This window comes from Bos javanicus, chromosome 13 (genome assembly GCF_032452875.1).
Source record: "Bos javanicus breed banteng chromosome 13, ARS-OSU_banteng_1.0, whole genome shotgun sequence".
Classification (NCBI taxonomy): Eukaryota; Metazoa; Chordata; class Mammalia; order Artiodactyla; family Bovidae; genus Bos; species Bos javanicus.
Genome location: NC_083880.1, coordinates 32385083 through 32408534, shown reverse-complemented (window position 1 = coordinate 32408534; position 23452 = coordinate 32385083). Strand labels below are relative to the sequence as shown.

The following is a 23452-nucleotide window of genomic DNA, read 5'->3' as shown; positions in this document are numbered from 1 at the left end:
AAGCATATTTCCTCTGCAAAATGCATGTGAACATTTCTCTCCCACTCTATCAAACTCTATCTAATCCTCTTCATTGTAAAGGGTCTGAAATTGTAACAGCACATGTGTTGATTTGTGTGTGTGTGAAATAAACTTAATGTTTTTATACAAGCTAAGAAAAAAATCTAGGAATAAAACTAACAAAAATTAACAATTTTTTTGCCCTGTATGGTCAGTTTATAGATTAGTTTGTTTCTGTTGTTTCTCCTTTTCATTATGTTCTTAAAAAAAAAATACCTGAGCCATAATGAATTTTGTTGTTTTAAATAAAATTTATCACTCATCCATGAAGTCTTTCTAAGCAAACCCTATCTCACTCCATTCTACTTTTCAGCCTCATTTATGTAATAAGGATTCAAAGAATTTCTCCTCAGAAGATTATTTACCCATAACCAGAATATATTTACCCTATACATAGCGACCAAATTAATTATTATAAAGATGCCATTCTGATCAAACCATTTTTCTGCTCAAACCTTTTTTTTTTGTTGCCTATCTGACAAAGTCCAAACTCTTTCCTAGGGCATCTAAATTTCTCTAAATTCTGTTTTCCACCCTCTAAAGCTGACTCCTACTTCTTTTCTGCATGAAACTCCTGCTATATTCAAAGCCCTTTTGTCCTGCCAAAACCCAGCTTATGTCTTTTTCTTGAAGACTTTATTCACTTTTCCCACTTAACATGACTTCCCCATCCCTTGCCACCCCCTAATCATTGTGTTTTAAACGTCTTGAGTGAAAAGACCCATAGCTGATTCTTCCTCATATTCCTTCTTCCCACCAAAGGAAAACTTCTGTAGATATGTTGCATATGTTCCATAGAGATGGAGTGAAAATCACTCCATCCCATAGTAAGTTTCTTTCCTCCTAACTGCTATCATGCTTTATAGCTTCTTCTCTTTACACATTTTCATTCTTTTACAGTCTTCTTTCTTTACAAGACTTGATATCTAGCTGAAGGGTAAGCTTCTTCAAGGTAAGAATAAAATCTTAAGTTCTTTCGTGTATTTTGAAATGCCTAATATAGCATTTAACACTGATTAGTTGGCTTTAATGATATAAGATCAAAAGTAGTGAAATAATGAACCCATCGCCTGCCTCTTAGATGAGTGTACAAAAGCACTTAGCAGACTGGCACATGGTCTGCACCCTGCAAATGGTAGCTCAATGATAATGATGATGATGATGATATCTTTAGAAGCAGTAGTAGTAACCATATCCCAAATACTACAACAGCTTCAAGAGTTTAGGGGCAGCTGATGCAAAGAATATTGGTAACTCTGGGTTCAAGTGTACATGCTGACTACAACATAAGCCCATGTTGGAGCTGACTTTCCCTATTCCTCACTACCATCACCATCTCTTCCTACCCTTAACCTAAAGATACAGAGTTCTTAACTGAATTTATATTCCTTCGTTCAAGGCTGGTTCAGTCTGAAACAGTTAAAATCTATAAGAATGAATCAGATCAAGTAGATTTTTCACAGAAGATTAAACACTACCATGGTGACCTGAATACAAACTGATAGTGTACAGAGAGGTGACCTGACAGTGATACTTACATCTTCATAAGAAAGACTGCTCCTTCTCCCACCAGGGTATCCTTTCCCCCAGTTTGTGTAATGAACTCCTCGTCCGTCTGTCCAAAGGAAGGTGTGTTCTGAATTGATATCATTCAGCCCAGTCCAGGCATTAAAAGTGGAGTTCTTCATATGATATGTAAGAAATGCTGAAAGAAAGTTTCACAAGATAATTTTTAAACTTTGGGGGGAAATACTCAAATATCAAAAATATTCAAAATACATGAATTTACAAATACAAAGCACATGGTTAATGTCTTTATTATCATTTAAAAGTTTTACCATGAAAACAAACACATTCTAACCTGACCAGCATGTTATCACTTCAGCTTTGGACTTTGAAAAGCATTTCACAATAAAAAGTCTAGGTTTTACCCTGGTCACTGCAGACAGCTGTATAGGTTGTGCTCTGCTCAGGGGTACTGGAGCACTGGGGAAGGGGCTGGTACACCCAGATCTGTGTTGTGGTTGCCTACCATCCTGCACGAAGAATATTTTTTCTGATACAAGCAGTCATCCTATGAGTTAGCAGGTATCCTAATTAGATAAATAAGATAATCTGACTATAACAACTGGGGGCCAAAAAGAGCTCTTAATTCAGAAAAGTTCTGAAAACAAAAACTATCTATCAAAATAAAAAAGCATTAAGCTCTCAAATGATCACCACCTTGGATTGCCAAACCCAAAGAACTCCTGCAGGGTGGCCAACTCCTAGGGGTCAGCAGCCATCCATGTCCAGTGAGTGTACTTGGATCTAAGGGGCATCCTGATGCTAAGTGCTCACATCACTGGGAGAGAAATTCTAGAGAAAGTTAGAGAGGGTAGGACAAATATGGCCTGCTGCTTCTTTACCAATTCTGTGGCAGAAAGGATGGTGGCAAATATGCAGCAGCTGTAAAAGGCTTAAGTGCAACATGTTCCCCATTGTCTCTCCAGTAGCCCATCCCCATGCCTCCCAAACCACAGCAGCTGTCTTCTGAGGTTAGCAATCTCACCTGCCAGGAGCCGTGGACACCTAGGACTAGATGGACACCTACTGGAAGAACCTTGACTCTACAACAGGGTCTCCAATCCCTGAGCCACAGACTGGTCCATGGCCTGTTAGGAACTGGGCCACACAGCAAGAGGTAAGCAGAAGGTGAGCAGGGTTCCCTATATTTTATAGATGCTCCACATTGCTCACATGACCTCCTGAGCTCCACCTCCTGTCAGATCAGTGGTGGTTTTAGATTCTCATAGGAGTGTGAAGCCTTCTGTGAACTGCACATGTGAGGGATTTAGGTTGCATGCTCCTTATGAGAATTTAATGCCTGGTGATCTGATTTTTCATATGGTGGGTTATCTAATTATTTAACATTATATCACAATGTAGTAAGTGCACAATAAATGTAATGCACTTGAATCATCTCGAAACCACCTCCCCACCCAGTCCGTGGAAAAACTGTTTGCCGTGAAACGGGTCCCTGGTGCCCAGAAGGTTGAGGGGGTGGGGGGTGGGGGGTGGTCACTGCTTTATAGGGCAATTTTCAAACATACACACTTAAACACAACTCCTGAATGCAAACAGGAAACCAAATGACTAACCACTTGCGTTACTAATACAAAATGTAAAATAGAAGGTCACCTACAGAGATTATCTGTTTATTCATGAAAAAAAAAAAAAAAACAGTTCCAGAGAAGGGCCACTGCTATATGCTTATTCTTCAGCAGAAAAGAAGATGTCACCACCCTGCTCAGAAATTTGCTTATTTCTCAACTAACTAAAAGTAAAGAAAAGATTCTAATATTTTCAGAAAGAAAAGTGCATGGACAGATATATATTTTGTTTTTATTTCCCAAACAAGATCATAACTCTTGCCCTATCCCCAACTCAAAATGAAATGTGGAAAAGCTCTACCTGCCAATATTTCAACACTGACTTGTTTTCTGCCAAGAACTACAATAAGAATCCAACGTGTGCCTGTTTTGCCAGGAATAATGTTATTTTATCTGAAAATTGTTTCCTTCTGCACATCTCTATTACCCAGGTTCTAATTTTGTGATGCCAGGAATCAGAACTCTGTGGTTAAGAGCGGAAATCAATTATTGTGTTTCTCTGCTGGGTAGCTAAGCCCAAAATGTGGTAGACTGGTTAGAGAAATGTGAATATTATACTCTTGAATTTTTTTATTGTGTGCTATGGTTTGACACTTTTATTCCAGCATCTGGCAAGCTGCTGAACTTGTCAAAGGTTCTCAGAGAAAGCTATGTTGATTTAGTGTAGAATGCATTCCGAAGAAGCACATGGTGGCATTCGTGAACTGAAATTCACACTTGGGGGAGTGACACACGGGGTTCCAAGGTCTCTCTTCTTTCTTACATTTTTTGAGATAAACCATTTTTTTTCCAGTAAATGATTTTGGAAGTCAAAGAACCTCAGAACCAAAAGGGAACTTAGAAACCATCCAGTCTATATCTCTCCCCCCACAACATCTGCATAAATTCCTCTGTACAATAAATATTCATTGAGCATCTTCCAGGCTATATACCAATCAACATATGTGACTCTGCAGCACCAACTTGAGTACCTTCTAATATAAGCATTTTTACAGTCCTTTAAAAATGCATGAAGCAACCCATCCAATTAACTCTAATTGTTGGAATAAGCTCCTAATTCTGAGATTAAAATTGTTTCCCCATAACTGCCCTTTATGGGATCTAAGTCTTCCTTCTCGAGTCACATGGGACAATCCTTCAAAGTTCACATCTTTTCTGACTATGAAATATAGGGTCTTTCAAACAGTCCTTATTCATGGCTAGCTGTGGTTTCAAAACTTTCATCTGTTTGGTTACTTTCATCTGAATGGCCTGCAATTGGTCAACATCCTTTTTAAAGTAACTAAGCAAATATCTACAAATAAAGTGGCCCCCAAAAGACCAAGTGAAAGGCTCAAGTACCTCCTATTGACAACAATATAATGAATTTTATTATCTTCTATATGGAAATGGTATGTTTCCTCCTCCTGTTCTTTAAAGCTCTGGCTTATCCTCATGTTCTCTCTAATTTTTTTTTTCTCAATTTGTTCAATGTTTCTATTGGAAAATTAGTTTTATTGAATTATAAGTTATAGGATCAAGTGATTAGAAGAGCAGTAAATGGAAAATGAGCAATTTAAAAATTTTATTCCGAGAAACCTCTACTTTTTTGGCTCTTTTGTGAACAAACCAGTTTGGCAGAAAACGATAGAACTGAAGCTGGAAGATCCAGTTTGATTCCCAGTCCTACCCCTTCCCACCAAGCTCCTTGACCTAAGACTTTCTGCACACCACTTCCTCATTCACACTGGACTGATGATTCCTGCTTCAATAGATTCATTATAAAAATGGAAAGGCGATTTCCACATAAGACATTCAGCATAGTGCCTACAACTAATAAAATAGTTCTCAATAAGAGTTTGTTCTTCCTTCCTAGACTTTACTCTAGAAAATAAAAAAATCATTTACTATAAGCAACAGTCTACCATTTTTTAGGGAAAAAATTACATATTTATGTGCATCACTGACTATAAAACAGCCCACACACCTTGCTCTTTTTCATTGTATATGGATGCCAGATTTCCTCCAAATCCTATGCAATCTTTTCGTGCCTCTTGCCAATTTTTTCTTTCTTCTTCAACAAATCCAAAGATTTTGAAACACTGGGATGGAAGGGAAAAAAATCACAGGAATTACATACAGATAATAGTGTGTACTAAAGAAATGAAAATGATTCAGAGCTAAATACATGTTTGCTCACAACCAATCAAAAATGGAGGGGAAAAAAGTTTTTTTCTACCTTGGGACAACAGGCATTTGCGTATTTGGATAATACCTTCAAGTCTACTCTCAATTCCCATAGAGAATGTAACACGGGAGCTCTTGCCTAAAATTCTCTGAATTGATGAGGTAAGCAAAAGTTAACTTAAAGCTGAAAGATTTGCATTGTCACTCTCCATATTGATCAGAGCCAGGACTACAACTAGATTTTCTTAGTACCTTGTGATTGTAAAAATTCCAACCTTCTTTACAACCTCCTGGGACTGACACCGTGGTCGGGACAACTGTGGCATTGATGCTGCTGTTATGGCGCTGGCAGATGAAGGCATTTGGATAACCACAGTTAATGTCATTCCAAAACCCTGACAAACAACAGAATAGTTATATTAGATTCACATATTTACCTTTAAACCCCTTTTTTCCCCAAAACAAACAACTTTTCATTGAAGTAAAGTTGATTTACAACGTTATGTTTTGAGTATACAGCACAGTGACTCCATTTTATATATACTATATAAAAGAATCTGAAAAAGAGGATTATATAAGAATTATATATAAGAATATATACATATATTCTTTTTCAGATTCTTTTCCATTATAGGCTATTACAAGATATTAAAATAGTTCCCTGGGCCATACAGTAGGTATTTGTTGTTTATCAATTTTACATTTAGTAGTTAAAAATACTTATAAAAAAATGTGTTTACATTGTATAAGGATTCTCAAAAATGATTTATACTACAAACATCATTTACACAAGAGACCAGAAAGATCTATGTGGATAACCTTTTGAGCTTTCACTTAAACCAGTAATAGTTCAATTTTAATCAAGTGTTTGCTACTGCTACTGCTAAGTCGCTTCAGTCGTGTCCGACTCTGTGCGACCCCATAGACGGGAGCCCACCAGGCTTCCACGTCCCTGGGATTCTCAAGGCAAGAACACTGGAGTGGGTTGCCATTTCCTTCTCCAATGCATGAAAGTGAAAAGTAAAAGTGAAGTTGCTCAGGCGTGTCCGACTCTAGCGACCCCATGGACTGCAGCCTACCCAGGCTCCTCCGTCCATGGGATTTTCCAGGCAAAAGTACTGGAGTGGGGAGCCTTCTCCGAATCAAGTGTTTACTATGAGCAAAGACTATATTAGGTGTTACACAATTATTTAAATAGCCAGACTTGCTAGTAATAATAATCTAATGATACATAAACTTTATATATATAAGCATTTGCTTAGTAGTTTAGATGTATGATCTCCTCAATTTTCTCGACATCAGATACATTCTGTTGTTACTCCCATTTTACAGATAAAGACATGGAGATAAAAAATGTTTCACAAAATGAGAAGAAGTGAGAAGACTGTGTCATTCATTAGCTTATTTATTTATAAGAAGAAAGGATGTAGTATCCATTCACCTTACAAACTGAACAGTTGTGTTGCTAAAATTAGAATTCTTCATTCTCTCTTTTCTTATCTGATGTAGCACATAACTTGCTACTTTTAGCCTAGGGATGTAGCAAATGACACATCACACTACAGGGCAGATTCTACTCAGCCATAAAAAGGAACAAAATCGTGCCATTTGCAGAGACATGGATGGACCTAGAGTTTGTCATACAGAGTGAAGTAAATCAGAAAGAGGAAAATAAATATTGTATATTAATGCATATACATGGAATCTAGAAAAATGGTATAGATGAACCTGTTTGCAAAGCAGAAATAGAGACACAGACATGGAGAACCGATGTATGGACACCAAGGAGAGAAAAGTGGAGTGAGATGAATTGGGAGATTGGGATTGACATATATACTCTACTATGAGTAAAATAGATAACTAATGAGAACTTACTATATAGCACAGGGGGAAAAATGAAGGTATAATCTGTTTGTAGGATATATATTAAGTTAACCTTAAAAATGCATTCCAATATACTTTGCTAAGTTGCTTCAGTCGTGTCCGACTCTGTGAGACCCCAGAGATGGCAACCCACCAGGCTCATCCGTCCCTGGGATTCTCCAGGCAAGAACACTGGAGTGGGTTGCCATTTCCTTCTCCAATGCATGAAAGTGAAAAGTGAGAGTGAAGTCGCTCAGTCGTGTCCGACCCTCAGTGACCCCATGGGCTGCAGCCTACCAGGCTCCTCCGTCCATGGGATTTTCCAGGCAAGAGTACTAGAGTGGGGTGCCATTGCCTTCTCCCCAGTATACTTTAGGTATAGGCAAATACTGCTTGATTCCACTTACACGAGGTACCTAGAAGAGTCTAATTCATAGAGTCAGGAAGTACATCGGTAGGTCCAGGGGCTTGGGGTGGGGGGGATGGGGGATAGGGAGTTAGTGTTTAATGGGGACAGAGTTTCAGTTTAGAAAGGTGAAAAATAGGGAGATGGATGATGGTGAGAGTTTTACAACAGTGTGAATTGTACTCAGTGCCACTGAACTGTATAGTTAAATATGGTTAAAATAGTATCGTTTATATTATGTAATTTTACCACAACAAAAAAAAATTTTTTAAAGAAGATTGTGATCTTGTCTACCTGAATTTGAATACATGGTTACACAGTTTTCATCATCATTTGCAAAATTGGGTTCACCTGTGGCCCAAGCCACATAATCCACTTTGCTTCCATCCATCCAACTGGAAAAGAAAATTAAGGTATTAGGCAAAAATCTAATTACAAGAGTTAGGAACTCCTAGTGGTAGGAACAGGCAAGTTAATTAAGATGAAGAGACCACAGCATCTTAAGCAAAGAGAAGAGAGGTTTCTACAGAGACCACTAGGAACCCCGGAAAGCTAGCTGCTGCTCCTGGGGCATTGAGATCTCCTGTAGCAACTGGATGCCTGACTAGTCTGCCTTCTTTTCCCTCCACAGAAGAGGTAAGTGCTTTTAGTCTTGAAGTGAGAGAAGAAATGGAGATTCCCAGTTACCCTAGAAATGGACTCAAAGTAAACATCTTCCCATAGTATTTCTTGGGCATGATTCCCACAAAACAAAACTACCCACAGAGAGACAGAGAATATAGAGTTTCTCATTGGGCCCCATTCTCTGATTTTCATGCTTACTCTGGTTCCTTCCAAGATAGGTGAAAAGTGAAAGTTGCTCAGGCCTGTCCGACTCTTTGCAACCCCATGGACTATACAGTCCATGAAATTCTCCAGGCCAGAACACTGGAGTGGGTAGCCTTTCCCTTCTTCAGAGGATCTTCCCAACCCAGGGATCAAACTAGGATCTCCTGCATTGCAGGAGGATTCTTTACCAACTGAGCTACAAGGGAAGCCCTCTAAGATAGGTAAGCCAATGTTTATTTTCATAAATTATAGAAATTCTGAGGCTATTAGCTAGAAAGAGAAAGGAGATTATTGAATTCCACCTTCTCTTTTGGAGGTGGTTAAAATGGATGCTTGCCCAAAGGAACATCAAACATCCTGATCTTTAAAAATAATTTATATGGGACTTTCCTGATGGTCCAGTGGTTAAGAGTCCATCTTCCAATGCAGGGGACACAGTTTCATCCCTGGTCAGGAACTAAAATTCCACATGCTAAGGGGCAACTAAGCCTGTGTACCACAACTAGAGAGCCCTCATGCTGTAACGAAGACCCAGAGCAGTCAAAATTTTTTTTAATTTCTAAATCTTTTTAAAAAATAATAATGAGAGTGAGTTTGGGTCTTTCCTGCCAAAAACAGCAACGGCAGTCACAATTGGTTCTGGGCACCAAAGACAGTCCCAATGGGAATAATTTTTCAAATAAATTCAATATTCATATTTGGGTAATACATCTTCCTAATAGATGATTTACTAACAGGTGATGACCTCCTAAAACAGAGAGGTGACATTTTGTAAGTTTCAATCAGAGCTTGAGTTGTTTATCTGAGAACTATATTGTTGAAAATACTTAAAAGGACTTTTTAAAATTAGTTTTTTAAAAAGATCCTCTGTAGATTGAGAGGCCAGCAGGATTTTTTTAAATGCATTTAGCAAAAAGAAAGTCTGAAAATTGCTCTTTAGTGTTCATCACATCACTGTCCTTAGCAAAGTTGTTTTATTTTGATTTACTTACATAAATTTTTTATCCAAGCTGATCAATAAACCAATAAAATATGCCGGCTGTACATCATTCCTGTTCACCTAGAACATGTAAGTTTACATATAGTTCAATCTGTACTTATATGATAGGCAAATTTTAAATAAAACCTACAGGTTAATGAGACAGGCTGTTAGGGACTTTTCTAAGGGGGCAATCAAGCAGAAACTCTGTTGTACATTCAATGTTTTTCACAGAAATAAAATGGAAAAAAAATGCACATTATGTAACAACCTGTATTTATATAGCAAATACCTTAAGGCATTCTCTGTAATATAAAATACCATTAGTAATTAGATATTATTAAAGATATTCTTTTAAACAAAGTAATCATTTGGGATTATGTGTCTAAGGAAAGACTTCTCCATCCACACATATATTGGTGCAATATTAGGAAATACCTTGAAATTTTCAAACCATGGTATATCTATGAAAATGGAGATGAATCAGACTACACTCCAAAACCTTCATAATGAAATGAATTCTTACTCTTTCATTACTGTTGAGTTTAATTTTTCCTTCTCTCTTACCTCTTTTCTGGATAACAATAAAGATGCCATGAAGATTTTTAAAAAGGAAGAGTGAGTGAAGTATGCTTGGAAAAAATCAATTATACTTTAGCTGTTAGCTGAAATTTCGGTATAGTCAAGAAACAGTCTTATATGAATAATCAAGCTGTACTATCTATTGACCAAGAAACTAATCCAATTAAGACATAAATTAATAATCAACTTACACTGTATACAAGGGTTCAGGACTGATATGTAACAACTAGTTAAGAATGATAATCTTTGAAAACAAAATTAGTGAAGTCAAGCCATCAAGTCTGGATTCTCCCAAAGCCCAGTCAGTCCTCCCAAAAAGTCTAAACACTGTTTCTGGGTTCTATGATTCTGCACTGAATATTCCAACAATCAAGTCATTCACTTATGTGATGGCCAGCACCCTCCTCCCTTCCCCTGGGACTCATATCTTTACTCCTGACCTTAGGAGGTTCAAATTCAGCACATAATTGGAAATTGCACCATGAGGTAGCAATTGCAGACATTATTGTTGCTTATCACATGTCACTATTTCATTCTTATTCACATTCTTACATATTTCCATAGAAACTTCTTTTCACTTTCACTTCGGATAGAAACAAGATCACCAAAATTCCTCTTGCAAAATTCTCGTGCCTTGTCCATGGTTGCCTTCTCTTTGCTGAAATAATACTGGTAGTCTTTGTAAATAACCCACCCATCATCGGTGACTGGTAGATCTGAAAAATAAATGAAAAAGGTGATGAATTTTACTTAGACGAATTCAAGAATCTGGTATGTAAGCTACACAAAAGTGAAAAGGGCAGAGCAGCCCTTCAGAGGTATCTGCAACTCTGAGAACTCAGAAGGAGCAGAACATTTATGCCAATATAGACTGAATTACCTAAACCCAAATATCTACTTTCCAACAATTCTGTAAAAACTAAGTTCCACGTATCATTATTGGGTAAGAGAACTCCCAACGTTACATTCATCAAAGAATCACAGAGCTGGAATGATTAACATACATGTACCCAGATGTTCTAGATTCAAAGAATAGAAGCCATGAGAAAGCAGTTTTCATCTCACTGTAACAAAGAGGTTTTAACAGATGTACTTTGATGCTTCAGTGTATAATTGGAGAACTAAGGAATTCCCATACCCGGAGAGCTTCCAAGGCTTCTTCCCAATCAAAGAATTCTATGGTTCTGTGCTGTAGCAGGCTGAATAAGAGTCCAAAACATACCCAGGTCTTTTTTGCTTTTAGAATTGATTTGGCTGCACTGGGTCTTAGTTGTGGCTTACACTGGGGTCTTTAGTTGTGACAGTGTGTGTTCTAGTTCCCTAACCAAGGATCGAACCTCGGCCCTGCATTGGGAGCATGGAGTCTTAGCCACTGGATCAACAGGGAAGTCCTGATATCCACGTATTAATATCTGGAATCTGTAAATGTTATACAGAAAAAAGGTACTTTGTAGATGTGATTAAGTTAAAAACTTTAGATGGAGAGATTATCCTAAGTTTTCTAGGTAGGCCCCAAATGTAAATCATAAGTATCCTTATAGTGGGAGACAGAGGGAGATGTGAGTACAGAAGAAGGTGGCTTTGTGACAAATGAAGGAAGATGCTACACCGTTGGTTTTGATGAAGAAGGAGTGGGCCATTAACCAACAAATGTAAGGAATGCAGCTCTAGAGCTGGTGACAACAAGGCTATAAACTCTCCTTTAGAGCCTCTGGAAGGAGCATGGTCCTGTCCATCCCTTGATTTCAGCCCAGGGAAACTGAGATCATATTCCTGACCTCCAGAACTGTAAGAGAATAAATGCGTGTAGCCACCAAATTTGTGGTAATCTGTTACAGCAGCTATAGGAAAGTCATACATGAGGCCCTTGGATTTGATTCATGAACACTGAGAAATTGCATTAACATGCCTGATGCTTGTGCATGTCAGTATCTGTCTGGAGGAGAAGATGCAAGTTCTCATAAGATTCTCAAAGATATTAAGAATCTCTTTTATCTTCCCAGGGTAAGCATTCCACACCCACCCCCCACCCCTCTAAGAAAGCAATGAGAGAAAAAAAATCTATCAATATCAGAAAAGAAAAAAAAAGGCAGAGGTAGAACAAGATGGCAGAAGAGTAGGTTGACATGGAGTACATCTCTCTCCATGGATACATCAGGAATACACCTTCAGACACAGAAGTGCATGCAGAATACCAGCTGAGAGCAGACAGGAGTACCTGAGCAGCGGAAAAGAATACATAGAACCACACAAAACTCGGTAGGAGGAAGGAACTAGGGGGAAAGACAGGAGTGTTAGTAGGACTGGACCTGCCCTCGGTGGGTGGGGGAACCGAAGCAGGGGTGTCTGATCCCTACATCAGGGCAACTGTCTGAGTCAGAGGACAAAAATTTAAGGCTGAGAGTGAAACTGCTGACCTGTGGCAGCCTAAATGGAATGAGAATCAGACAGTCTTTGCTGCAGCCATACACACCCTGGACAGGGACGCAGGTCCTGTGGAAGGCGCAGAGGCTGGGAGCTGGAGTTTAGGGACTGTGGAGCAATCCCAAGGCGAGGGTTGCTGTTGACTGTGGAGAGACGGTGAGGGGATGTAAGGGAGGAGGTTGTGGGGGGAAATGCCTGTGGAGGAAAGCCAGGCAGCCATGGAAGCAAGGCGATACTGCTGAATCACGTGTAGGGGGTGGAGCCATCACCATAGCCTCTCTCCCCATCTGCCAGCATCAGCAGCTGAACAATAGAGAGGTTGGCCCATCAAACATCTGACGCACTGAACTACAGAGTAGGACCCTACCCAGGGTGCCCCTTTAAGTGCCTGACATGCCGATCTACAGAGTAGGACCCCAGCCAGGGGAGCCACCCTATGTTCCTGATGTGCTGAACAACAGAGAAGGACCCCAGGCAAGGGAGCCCTCTAAGTGCCTGAATGGGTGGAGCTACAAACAATAGGTTACTGAAGAAATCAAAAGGGAAATCAAAATATTTCTAGGAAGAAATGACAGTGAAAACATGACAACTCAAAACCTATGGGATGCAGCAAAAGTAGTTCTAATAGGGAAGTTTATAGCATTACAAAAGCTCTCACTGTTTTCAGATGACATGATACTGTACATAGAAAACCCTAAAGACAGTATCAGAAAATTACTAGAGCTAATGAGGGAATTTAGCAAAGTTGCATATACCTCAAGAAACAAGAAAAACATTGAATAGACAACCTAACTTAACACCTAAAACAATTAGAAAAGGAAGAACAAAAGAACCCAAAATTAGTAGAAGGAAAGAAATCATAAAGATCCAAGCAGAAATAAATGAAAAAGAAATGAAAGAAACAATAGTAAAGATTAATAAAACTAAAAGCTGGTTCTTTGAGAAGATAAACAAAATTGACCAACCTTTAGCCAGACTCATCAAGAAAAATAAAATAATCAAATCAACAAAATTAGAAACAAAAAAGGAGAGGTTACAACAGACAATGCAGGAATACAAAGGATTACAAGAGACTATTATGAACAATTATGTGGCAATAAAATGGATAACCTGGAAGAAATGGACAGATTCTTAGAAAAGTTCAATCTTCCAAGACTGAACCAAGAAGAAACAGAAATTATGAACAACCCAATTACAAGCACTGAAACTGAAGCTGTGATAAAAAATCTCCCCAAAAAACAAAAGCCCAGGACCAGATGGCTTCACAGGAGAATTCTATCAAACATTTAGAGAAGAGCTAATGCCTATCCTTCTAAAACTCTTTCCAAAAATTGCAGAGGAAGGAACACTTTCAAATTCATTCAATAAGGCTACCATCACCCTTATACCAAAACCAGACAAAGACAACACAAAAAAAGAAAACTATAGGCCAATATCACTGATGAACATAGATGCAAAAATCCTCAACAAAATTTTAGCAAACAGAATTCAGCAACACATCAAAAAGCTCATATAGCATAATCAAGTTGGGTTTATTCCAGGGATGCAAGGATTCTTCAATATACATAAATCAATGTGATACACCATATTAACAAATTGAAAGATAAAAATCATATGATAATCTTGATAGATGCACAAAAAGCCTTTGACAAAATTCAGCACCCATTTATGATTAAAACTCTTCAAAAAATGGGCATAGAAGGAACCTACCTCAACATAGCAAAGGCCATATATGATAAGCCTACAGCAAACATTATTCTCAATGGTAAAAACCTGAAAGCATTCCCTCTAAGATCAGGAACAAGACAAGGGCGTCCACTTTCACCACTGTTATTCAACATAGTTCTGGAAGTGCTAGCGACAGTAATCAGGGAAGAAAAAGAAATAAAAGGAATCTAGGTTCAGAAAAGAAGAAGTAAAGCTCTCACTGTTTTCAGATGACATGATACTGTATATAGAAAACCCTAAAGACAGTATCAGAAAATTACTAGAGCTAATCAGTGAATTTAGCAAAGTTGTAGGATACAATATCAATACACAGAAATCACTTCCATTTCTATATACCAACAATGAAAAACCAGAAAGAGAAATTAAGGAATCAATCCCATTCACCATTGCAACAAAAATAATTAAATATCTAGGAATAAGCTTACCTAAGGAGACAAAAGAACTATACACAGAAAACTATAAGACACTAATGAAAGAAATCAAAGATGACATAAACAGATGGAGAGATATTCCATATTCCTGGGTAGGAAGAATCAATATTGTTAGAATGACTATACTACCAAATGCAATCTACAGATTCAATGTGATCCCTATCAAATTACCAATGGCATTTTTCACAGAACTAGAACAAAAAATTTCACAATTCATACGGAAACACAGAAGACCCTGAACAGCCAAAGCAGTCTTGAGAAAGAAGACTGGAGCTGGAGGAATCAACTTTCCTGACTTCAGATTATACTACAAAGCTACAGCCATCAAGACAGTATGGTACTGGCATAGAAACAGAAATACAGACCAATGGAACAAGATAGAAAGCCCAGAAATAAATCCATGCACCTATGGGTACCTTATATTTGACAAAGGAGGCAAGAATATACAATGGGGCATAGATAGCCTCTTCAATAAATGGTGCTGGGAAAACTGGACAGCTGCATGTAAAAGAATGAAATTAGAACACTTTGTAACACCATATACAAAGATAAACTCAAAATGGATTAAACACCTAACTGTAAGACCAGAAAATATAAAACTCCTAGAGGAAAACATAGGGAGAACACTCTCTGACATAAATCAAAGCAAGATCCTCTATGAACCACCTCCTAGAATAATAGAGATAAAAACAAAAGTAAACAAGTGGGACCTGATTAAACTTAAAGCTTTTGCACAGCAAAGGAAATTATAAGCAAGGTGAAAAGATAACCCTCAGAATGGGAGAAAATAATAACAAATGAAACAACTGACAGAGGATTAATTTCCAAAATATACAAGCAGCTCATACAACTCAATGCCAGAAAAACAAACAACCCAATCAAAAAGTGAGAAAAAGACCTAAACAGACATTTCTCCACAGAAGACATACAGATGGCTAACAAACACATGAAAAGATGCTCAACGTCGCTCATTATCAGAGAAATGCAAATCAAAACTACAATGAGATATCACCGTACACCAGTCAGAATGGCCATCATAAAAAAACCTACAAACAATAAATGCTGGAAAGGGTGTGGAGAAAAGGAACACTCCTGCACTTTTGATGGGAATGTAAATTGATACAGACACTATGGAAGACAGTTCAGAGATTCCTTTAAAAACTAGGAATAAAACCACCGTATGACCCAGCAATCCCACTCCTAGGCATATACCCTGAGGAAACCAAGATTGAAAAAGACACATGTTTTTTTCAACACACGTGCTGCATTGTTCATTGCAGCACAATTTACAATAGCTAGAACATGGAAGCAACCTAGATGCCCATTGGCAGATGAGTGGATAAAGAAGTTGTGGTACATATACACAATGGAATATTACTCAGCCATAAAATGAAATGCCTTTGAGTCAGTTCTGATGAGGTGGATGAACCTAGAACCTATTATACAGAGTGAAGTAAGTCAGAAAGAGAAATATAAATATCATATTCTAATGCATATATATGGAATCTAGAAAAACGGTACTGAAGAATTTACTTACAGGGCAGCAATGGAGAAACAAAGAGAATAGACTTATGGATATGGGGAGAGGGGAGGAGAGGGTGAGCTGTATGGAAAGAGTAACATGGAAATTTACATTACCATATGTAAAACAGATAGCCAGTGGGAATTTGCTGTATGGCTAAAAATCTCAAACAGGGGCTCTATATCAACCTAAAGGGGTGGGATGGGGAGGGAGATAGGAGGGAAGTTCACAAGGAAGGGGATACATGTATACCTATGACTGAGTCAGGTTGAGGTTTGATAGAAAACAACAAAATTCTGTAAAGCAATTATCCTTCAATAAAAAAATTAAAAAAAGAATAACCTGTACACCAATAGTATATTAACACATACATACGGAATTTAGAAAGATGATAAGGACAATCCTATATGCAAGGCAGCAAAAGAGACATAGATGTAAGTAACAGACTTTTGGACTCTGTGGGAGAAGGTGAGGATGGGATGATTTGAGAGAATAGCACTGAAACATGTATATTATCATACGCAAAACAGATGACCAGTCCAAGTTCGATGCATGAAACAGGGCACTCAAAGCCAGTTCTGTGGGACAACTCAGAGGGATGCGGTGGGGAGGCGGGTAGGAGGAGGGTTCAGGATGGGGAGACACAGGTGCACCCATGGCCGTTCATGGTGATGTATGGCAAAAACCACCACAAGATTGTAAAGTAATTAGCCTCCAATTAAATTAATTAATTAATTAAAAAAAAAAAAACAGAAACACCTACTGTCTTGAGGAGCTGGTGTTGGCTCAGGTTTGGGAGTTTGTCCTGGAAAACAAGAGAAAATAAGATATAAAAGGTGATTGAATTTGTGCTATTTCATATCCTCTGGTTTCATTATTTTCATGGATTAATATAGCTAAAAGCTTAACTCTTCTTTCTCTTCCTTCCACTCTCCAATTTTACTATCATGTTGTGGGGGAGAAAATCAAAGGGAAACAAAATTAGGAGTTTAAGAGTTCAACAAATTAGATACAATACCACTAAAAATTGGAAGACAGTTTTCAAGCACAACAAGCAGCATTATATAAAGAAAGAAAAGAACACGAGTTTTGGAATCAGAAAATCTAGGTTCAAATCCCAGTTCAGGTTTAAATTTCTTACCTTTAATTTTCTCAACTACAAAAAGGAGTTGTCACCCACGTAAAGAGATGGGATAAAATATGCAAGTTATCAGTATTTAGAAGCTGCTCAATAGATGTTATTTTTACAGTAACACATCTTATAATCAGCTGTGAAAGTATACATTTTCATTATTTGAAACCATTAGATATGAGCTATTTATTTATAAAATATAGTTTCTTCAAAAAAGCATATTCTTACTAAATGCACATTTTATGAAAAGTTAAATATTTTTCTTTCCAAGTAGTTAATGATCTACCTGGACTTTGTCAGAATCTGATAAAAGGACTCAAGTTATGTAGCTTTTGGTTTAATGAATTTAACATCTGTAAGAATAGAGCTACCAATAACACACAAGGAAATTAGTCCTTGGGAGCAAAGAGACCTTTAAAGAAAAACTGTCCACTATTCATTCCTCCAAATTCCTGTGAAATGCCAGGCTGTATGAAGCACAAGCTGGAATCAAGATTGCCGGAAGAAATATCAATAACCTCAGATATGCAGATGATACCACCCTTAAGGCAGAAACTGAAGAGGAGCTAAAGAGCCTTTTGATGAAAGTCAGAGAGCAGAATGAAAAAGCTGGCTTAAAATTCAACATTCAAGAAACAAAGATCACAGCATCTGGTCCCATCATTTCATGTCAAATAGATGAGGAAACAGTGGAAACAGTGTTAGACTTTATTTTCTTGGGCTCCAAAATCACTGCAGATGGTCACTGCAGTCATGAAATTAAAAGACGCTTGCTCCTTGTAAGAGAAGCTATGACCAACCTAGACAGCATATTAAAAAGCAAAGATACTACTTTGCCGACAAAGGTCCATCTAGTCAAAGCTATGGTTTTTCCAGTAATCATGCATGGATGTGAGAATTGGACCATAAAGAAAGCTGAGTGCTGAAGAATTGATGCTTTTGAACTGTGGTGTTGGAGAAGACTCTTGAGAGTCCCTGAACTGCAAGAAGAACCAACCAGTCAATCTTAAAGGAAGTCAGTCCTGAATATTCATTGGAAGGACTGATGCTGAAGCTGAAACTCCAACACTTTGGCCAACTGATATGAAGAAGTGACTCACTTGAAAAAACACTGATGCTGGGAAAGATTGAACGCAAGAGAAGAAGGGAATAACAGAGGAGGAGATGATTGGATGGCATCACTGACTGGATAGAAATGAGTTTGAGCAAGCAAGATTTGGTGATGGACAGTTTTGGAAGCCTGGCGTACTGCAGTCCACGGGGTCGCAAAAAGTCAGACACAACTGAGCGACTGAACTGAATGGATTCATTCCTCCATCCTGAAAACACTGTAAACACTCATCTAAGCAAGAGTAAGGCAAACAGCAGGAGAGCAGCAGCACAGTATTTTCAGCGAGTTGGAGCTGTAGCCAAGGTTCCCAGACAGCAGAGGGCGATGTGGTTCTATTTATCTGTTGACAAAGGAGGAAGTTAATATACATTTTGGTTCAAAGGTGGGCCTATTTATCTTAAAAGAATCTGACTTGGCTATGTGGAGCTTTGTGAGTCATTAATCACAACTGATGCGTATGCATTGATCATTGTTGACCATCAACAACATGGTGGATCTTACAGCATCAGGGGCCTCAGAATGGTGCCAGCTCTTCGGATGAACATCCTTGAGAAATCAGTCTGCAGTATGTTCAGACTGAGGGAGATAGCACCTACTGGATGATGAATGTGGGTCAGAGGGTGAAAATCCCCCAACAGAAATCACACTCTATTTACTCTGCTTACAGAGTCAAACATCTACCCACTCCCACGACTGCAGGAACTGAACAGGAACAGCAGCTCCTGAGAACTATTTTGGAGGCCACGCTCAGGTCCAGGATTCTGGGCTGGCCTTTTCATCCTCTGTTCCTTTGGAAGATTTATCTGTGTTCAGTGAGTTCACTCTTATCCTGTGAAGTGATGGCCCTTGGTGGTCCCTTATATTATTCCATTTGTTTGGTTGCATGAATAAAGGGAAGACTTTGGGATCACAGGAGGTTAGTGTTCCAATCTGAGATAAAGCAGAGGGCAGGTCATCTTACCTTTTCGTATCTGGCAAATCCAGTTGTTAAGATGTTCACAGTTAATGTCATTCCAGGACATACCAGGGTCACCTTTTAACTCACCACAGTATTCAACATTTTGATAATTATTAGGTTCTCCATAAGCCCAATTTTCATATGACACCTATGTTAGAAACATTACATTACAACCATTAGCCAATACCAATCATCTATCCCTAGTGATTCACTTGGTAAAGAATCTGCCTGCAATGCAGAAGACCCGGGTTCGATCCCTGGGTCAGGAAGATTCCCTCAGAAAAGGAAACTGCAACCCACTCCAGTACTCTTGCCTGGAGAATTCCATGGCCAGAGGAGCCTGGCAGGCTACAGTCCATGGGATCGCAAAGAGTTGGACACGACTGTGCAACTAACTTTCACTTTCATCCAAACACAAAAGGAAAGATACGTTCACTTTTTTATTCTCTACTTTTTTTCACAATATGTTTGCTTTGAAAACAAGTTTGATGAGAACAGCTGGGAAAGAAATAGCTCCTATTACATGAAAACTTTTGAAGCTGAATAGACTATTTTAATTATTAAAAAATTTTCTTTACTCTTATTAAATGGAATGTATCCAGGACCACAAAAGTGGGATTTGTATATAGGAAAAACTTGGTATAGAAGTTCTACTTCTCAGTATTGTGAGTTCCTAAATTTACAACTCATCCTGAAGGGATAACATTTCATTGTGATATTTGGAACTTTCTTTTATTAGAGGGGTAGGAGAAAGAAATGGAGAAGGAAATGGCAACCCACTCCAGTACTGTTGTCTTTAAAATCCCATGGATGGAGGAGCCTGGTAGGCTACAGCCCATGGGGTCGCAAAGAGTTGGACACGACTGAGCGACTTCACTTCACCAGGAGAAAGAAATAAAACTAGTTCTCCTTACAAACAAAAAGGACTTCTGAATATTGCTAACAAAGCTACCAAACGTTACCAAGATGAATACTGGAAATAAGTGGAGGGCTAGGATTAGGTCCACTATGGTGTTTTCAGAGAGGAATCATAGCCTATATCATGACCTATTTTCCAGAGATCTAAATACAAAACCCTTGCTATCAATGGAGACATCAAATAATCCACCCTACACAAGTGCTTTGAAAAGCTGCTAATGGGTGGTAAGGGGAGGCAGACCTGAAATTACACAAAATCACTCCCTGCTGAGAATGGAGAAGTCTGACAAAAGTCAATGGTTGACAAAAGTCAATGGTTTCTAATAGAATATCAAAAGTTATTTCCATACCTCCTAGTCTATAAGACAACATAAAACAGTTTTTAAGAAGTCTAGCTACTTACATACCAATTTGGCATGAGAGAAGGAAGACATTATTTTATATAAATTAGAAGAATGAGTTTCCTAATTTTTTTCAGTCTATCATGGTTCCACCTCAGGTGAACAGAACTGTCCTGGGTCAGAGGCAGAATAATGACCCTAACATAGCATTTATTTTGCATAGAAAAATGTCTATAATTATCATCATAACCCATCTTACCAAAAATTTTGAGTAACCCAAAAAGATAACATCAAAATAAAGACACAATAAAAGTAAGAAAAGTATCTATGAAATCAAATTACTCACAGGGGATCCATCACTCCAAGTAAAGCCCTCGGAAGGACTTCCATATGTCAGTCCCAACCAAAATAGTTCATGGTAGCTTCCACTAGCCCTGCAACATACAAGATATAAAGGCAGCTTATGGTACTATATGAACCAAGTTTGGTTACCTATGAGTCCTAATCAAATTTGAAAATGACTCCCAAAATATAAATTGGTTAGTACACAGGTGAAGGATTAAATGACTAAATATAAGCATTATTCAACAGTTGCACATTTTGGTACAACTTGTAAATATCCTGAAAACAAGCTGCTGTTTGAAATAATTGTAAAGCATTGAGATATTCATTCATTTAATAAACGAATAATAAGTGTCTTATGCTTTTATAGAGCAATTCATCTCAGGATTTATAGCTATAAAATTAAAGCATTTGGAAATGAAGTGAAAGTCACTCAGTCGTGTCTGACTTTTTGCAACCCCACGGACTGTAGCTTGTCAGGCTACTCTGTCCATGGAATTCTCCAGGCCAGAATTTGGAAGTGAAACTAGGTCCAAAAGTACCCACAGATTTGGGATATAGTATCACCAGTTCAATGGACGTGACCTGGGCACAGTCTAGGAGATGATGAGGGGCAGGGAGCTCTGGCATGCTGCAGTCTATGGTTTGCAGAGTCGGACACAACTTGACAACTGAATAACATACAACAAATGTGTACTCAAAGGGTCAAAGGAAGGAGTATTAACTAGAAAAGATACTTACGTTACTAATCTCCATATTGCTTGCTGTTCCTCCTTACTATTGATACTAGCTAGATCTCCACCCAGAGCTCTACAAAAATCTCGAGATTCAAACCACGTTTTCTTCTCATGTTTTCCTTTTGCAAACAGCTAAAAGTAATACAGATTCAGAATTTATTTTACACTTCACAGCTTATCAAACCAAGAGAAATAATTATCTACTTTTGACGAGATTTCATTTAGCGAAAAGCAAGACATTACAATGGCCCCAAGCAACATAATTCTCTTGGCTGAAAATCAATTTGTGAGAGAATATTTGGGTAACAGAGTTTAGCAGATGATTTTGTTGAGAAAACCCTAGAAAATATAATTATTTTATAGCACTGAAAAAGTCGGATTGAAAGGTTTAGGTATATGGGTTAGGCATACAGCTTCTTGCAGAAGACAGGATTAATTTGGTTGTGTCAACTACGCCATTCAAATGGAGAAGAACGAAAGAAACTTGATATAGAGAAAGCAAACATAAATAAAAATTTAAGGATAATAACCTCCCTAAGATAGTGCCACAGTTTTGTTATCCTGTTTAGCTTAAACACTGAATAACCTGGGAGTCTTCCAATGCTTCATTGGTATGTTCTTAAAATTATCTTATCATTTTTGCTTATGGTTGCATATTTTAACAAAGATTGGAGGTCATGGCATGACAGACAGTAATTGGACAGAGCATGTAAAAAAAAAAAAAAGGTATGTAAGCTAAATTTAGTATTTATTTAGAATTTAGAGAATATGTCATATTACCCAGAGGACTACTGGGGGAATGGCACCCACAGGGATCCATCAGGATGTAAACAGTGGAGCAGTTTACATCACTGTATTCCTCAACTTTTATAATTTTTATTCATTGCTTCTCATGAGACATGGCCTGTATCATTGTAGGCTTGTAGAAAAGGAGTTTGTTTCCAATAGACCTGTGGTTGTCTAGTTGTCACCAAGCAACCTGAGGCAATCTTCACCTTGACCCTACTTGAGTTATTGGGACACGTGTGCCTTGAGCAACTTTTCATTGCAGTAACTCCCAAGACCTCTGTGAGTAACTCAACTTGTGTAGATGGTGATAGAAGATTTTATTTTTGTAAATCAACTTACTAAAATAGCTGAACTTTATTAAGAATTTTCACACCTTAGTATGTACAAAGATGGTCTATATATTTTCAGACAAACCCTACCCCAAGCACCTCCAAAATCATAATTCCTAGGGAAGCACACATTTGAATTTGTTAAACATCTACCCAGATAATGTCTGCTGGAATTCTTGGTTCATTTTCCAGCTCTGGAGAATTCTGTACTGTCTCTCAGAAATCCTGCAACAAATCTCCATAGCCTGCCACTCTCCCGTGAATGGCTGTGTATAGGATGAACCTGGCCTTTGTGTAATAACTCAAAAGTTTCCAGAGGCAACAATAAAATACCTGATTTGCTTTGTATTAGTTTTCAACCCATTCGTAAAATCCTCTCCAGTCTTGGCCCAATATTTTCCCTTCTATGTAAATTATGCTTTAAGCTGGACTGGCTAATCTGTATTAAATAGCTCATTAGTCTTTGTTATTGCTAGTGGTAGTTACCAACCAAATTAGCCCTTAAGTTAGAGACTAAGCAACCTCATTCCAATACACATTAGCAACTGAATTTCTTCATCAGCTTTGTCTAACTGTCTTACAAAACATGCCAGAGCCATATGCCTCAAAGGATAGAATAAAAGAGGTCCCGAGAACTGGCCATTAGAGAATAAT

At 38.1% G+C, this 23452-nt stretch overlaps 1 protein-coding gene across 2 annotated transcripts in view; it reads right to left on the bottom strand.

Moving 5' to 3' along the window:
• Window positions 1-23452, bottom strand: part of MRC1 (mannose receptor C-type 1) — a 113804-nt gene that overhangs the window by 26646 nt on the left and 63706 nt on the right. For both annotated transcript variants that reach the window (XM_061436158.1, XM_061436159.1), the window contains 10 exons: window positions 21685-21812; window positions 20948-21035; window positions 19346-19490; window positions 16905-16946; window positions 10589-10752; window positions 9468-9535; window positions 7942-8042; window positions 5631-5773; window positions 5179-5293; window positions 1599-1765 (listed from right to left, as the gene is read on the bottom strand). In XM_061436158.1, the coding sequence (XP_061292142.1) occupies window positions 1599-1765; window positions 5179-5293; window positions 5631-5773; window positions 7942-8042; window positions 9468-9535; window positions 10589-10752; window positions 16905-16946; window positions 19346-19490; window positions 20948-21035; window positions 21685-21812 (1161 nt within the window). The remainder of the gene's footprint in view (window positions 1-1598; window positions 1766-5178; window positions 5294-5630; window positions 5774-7941; window positions 8043-9467; window positions 9536-10588; window positions 10753-16904; window positions 16947-19345; window positions 19491-20947; window positions 21036-21684; window positions 21813-23452) is intronic.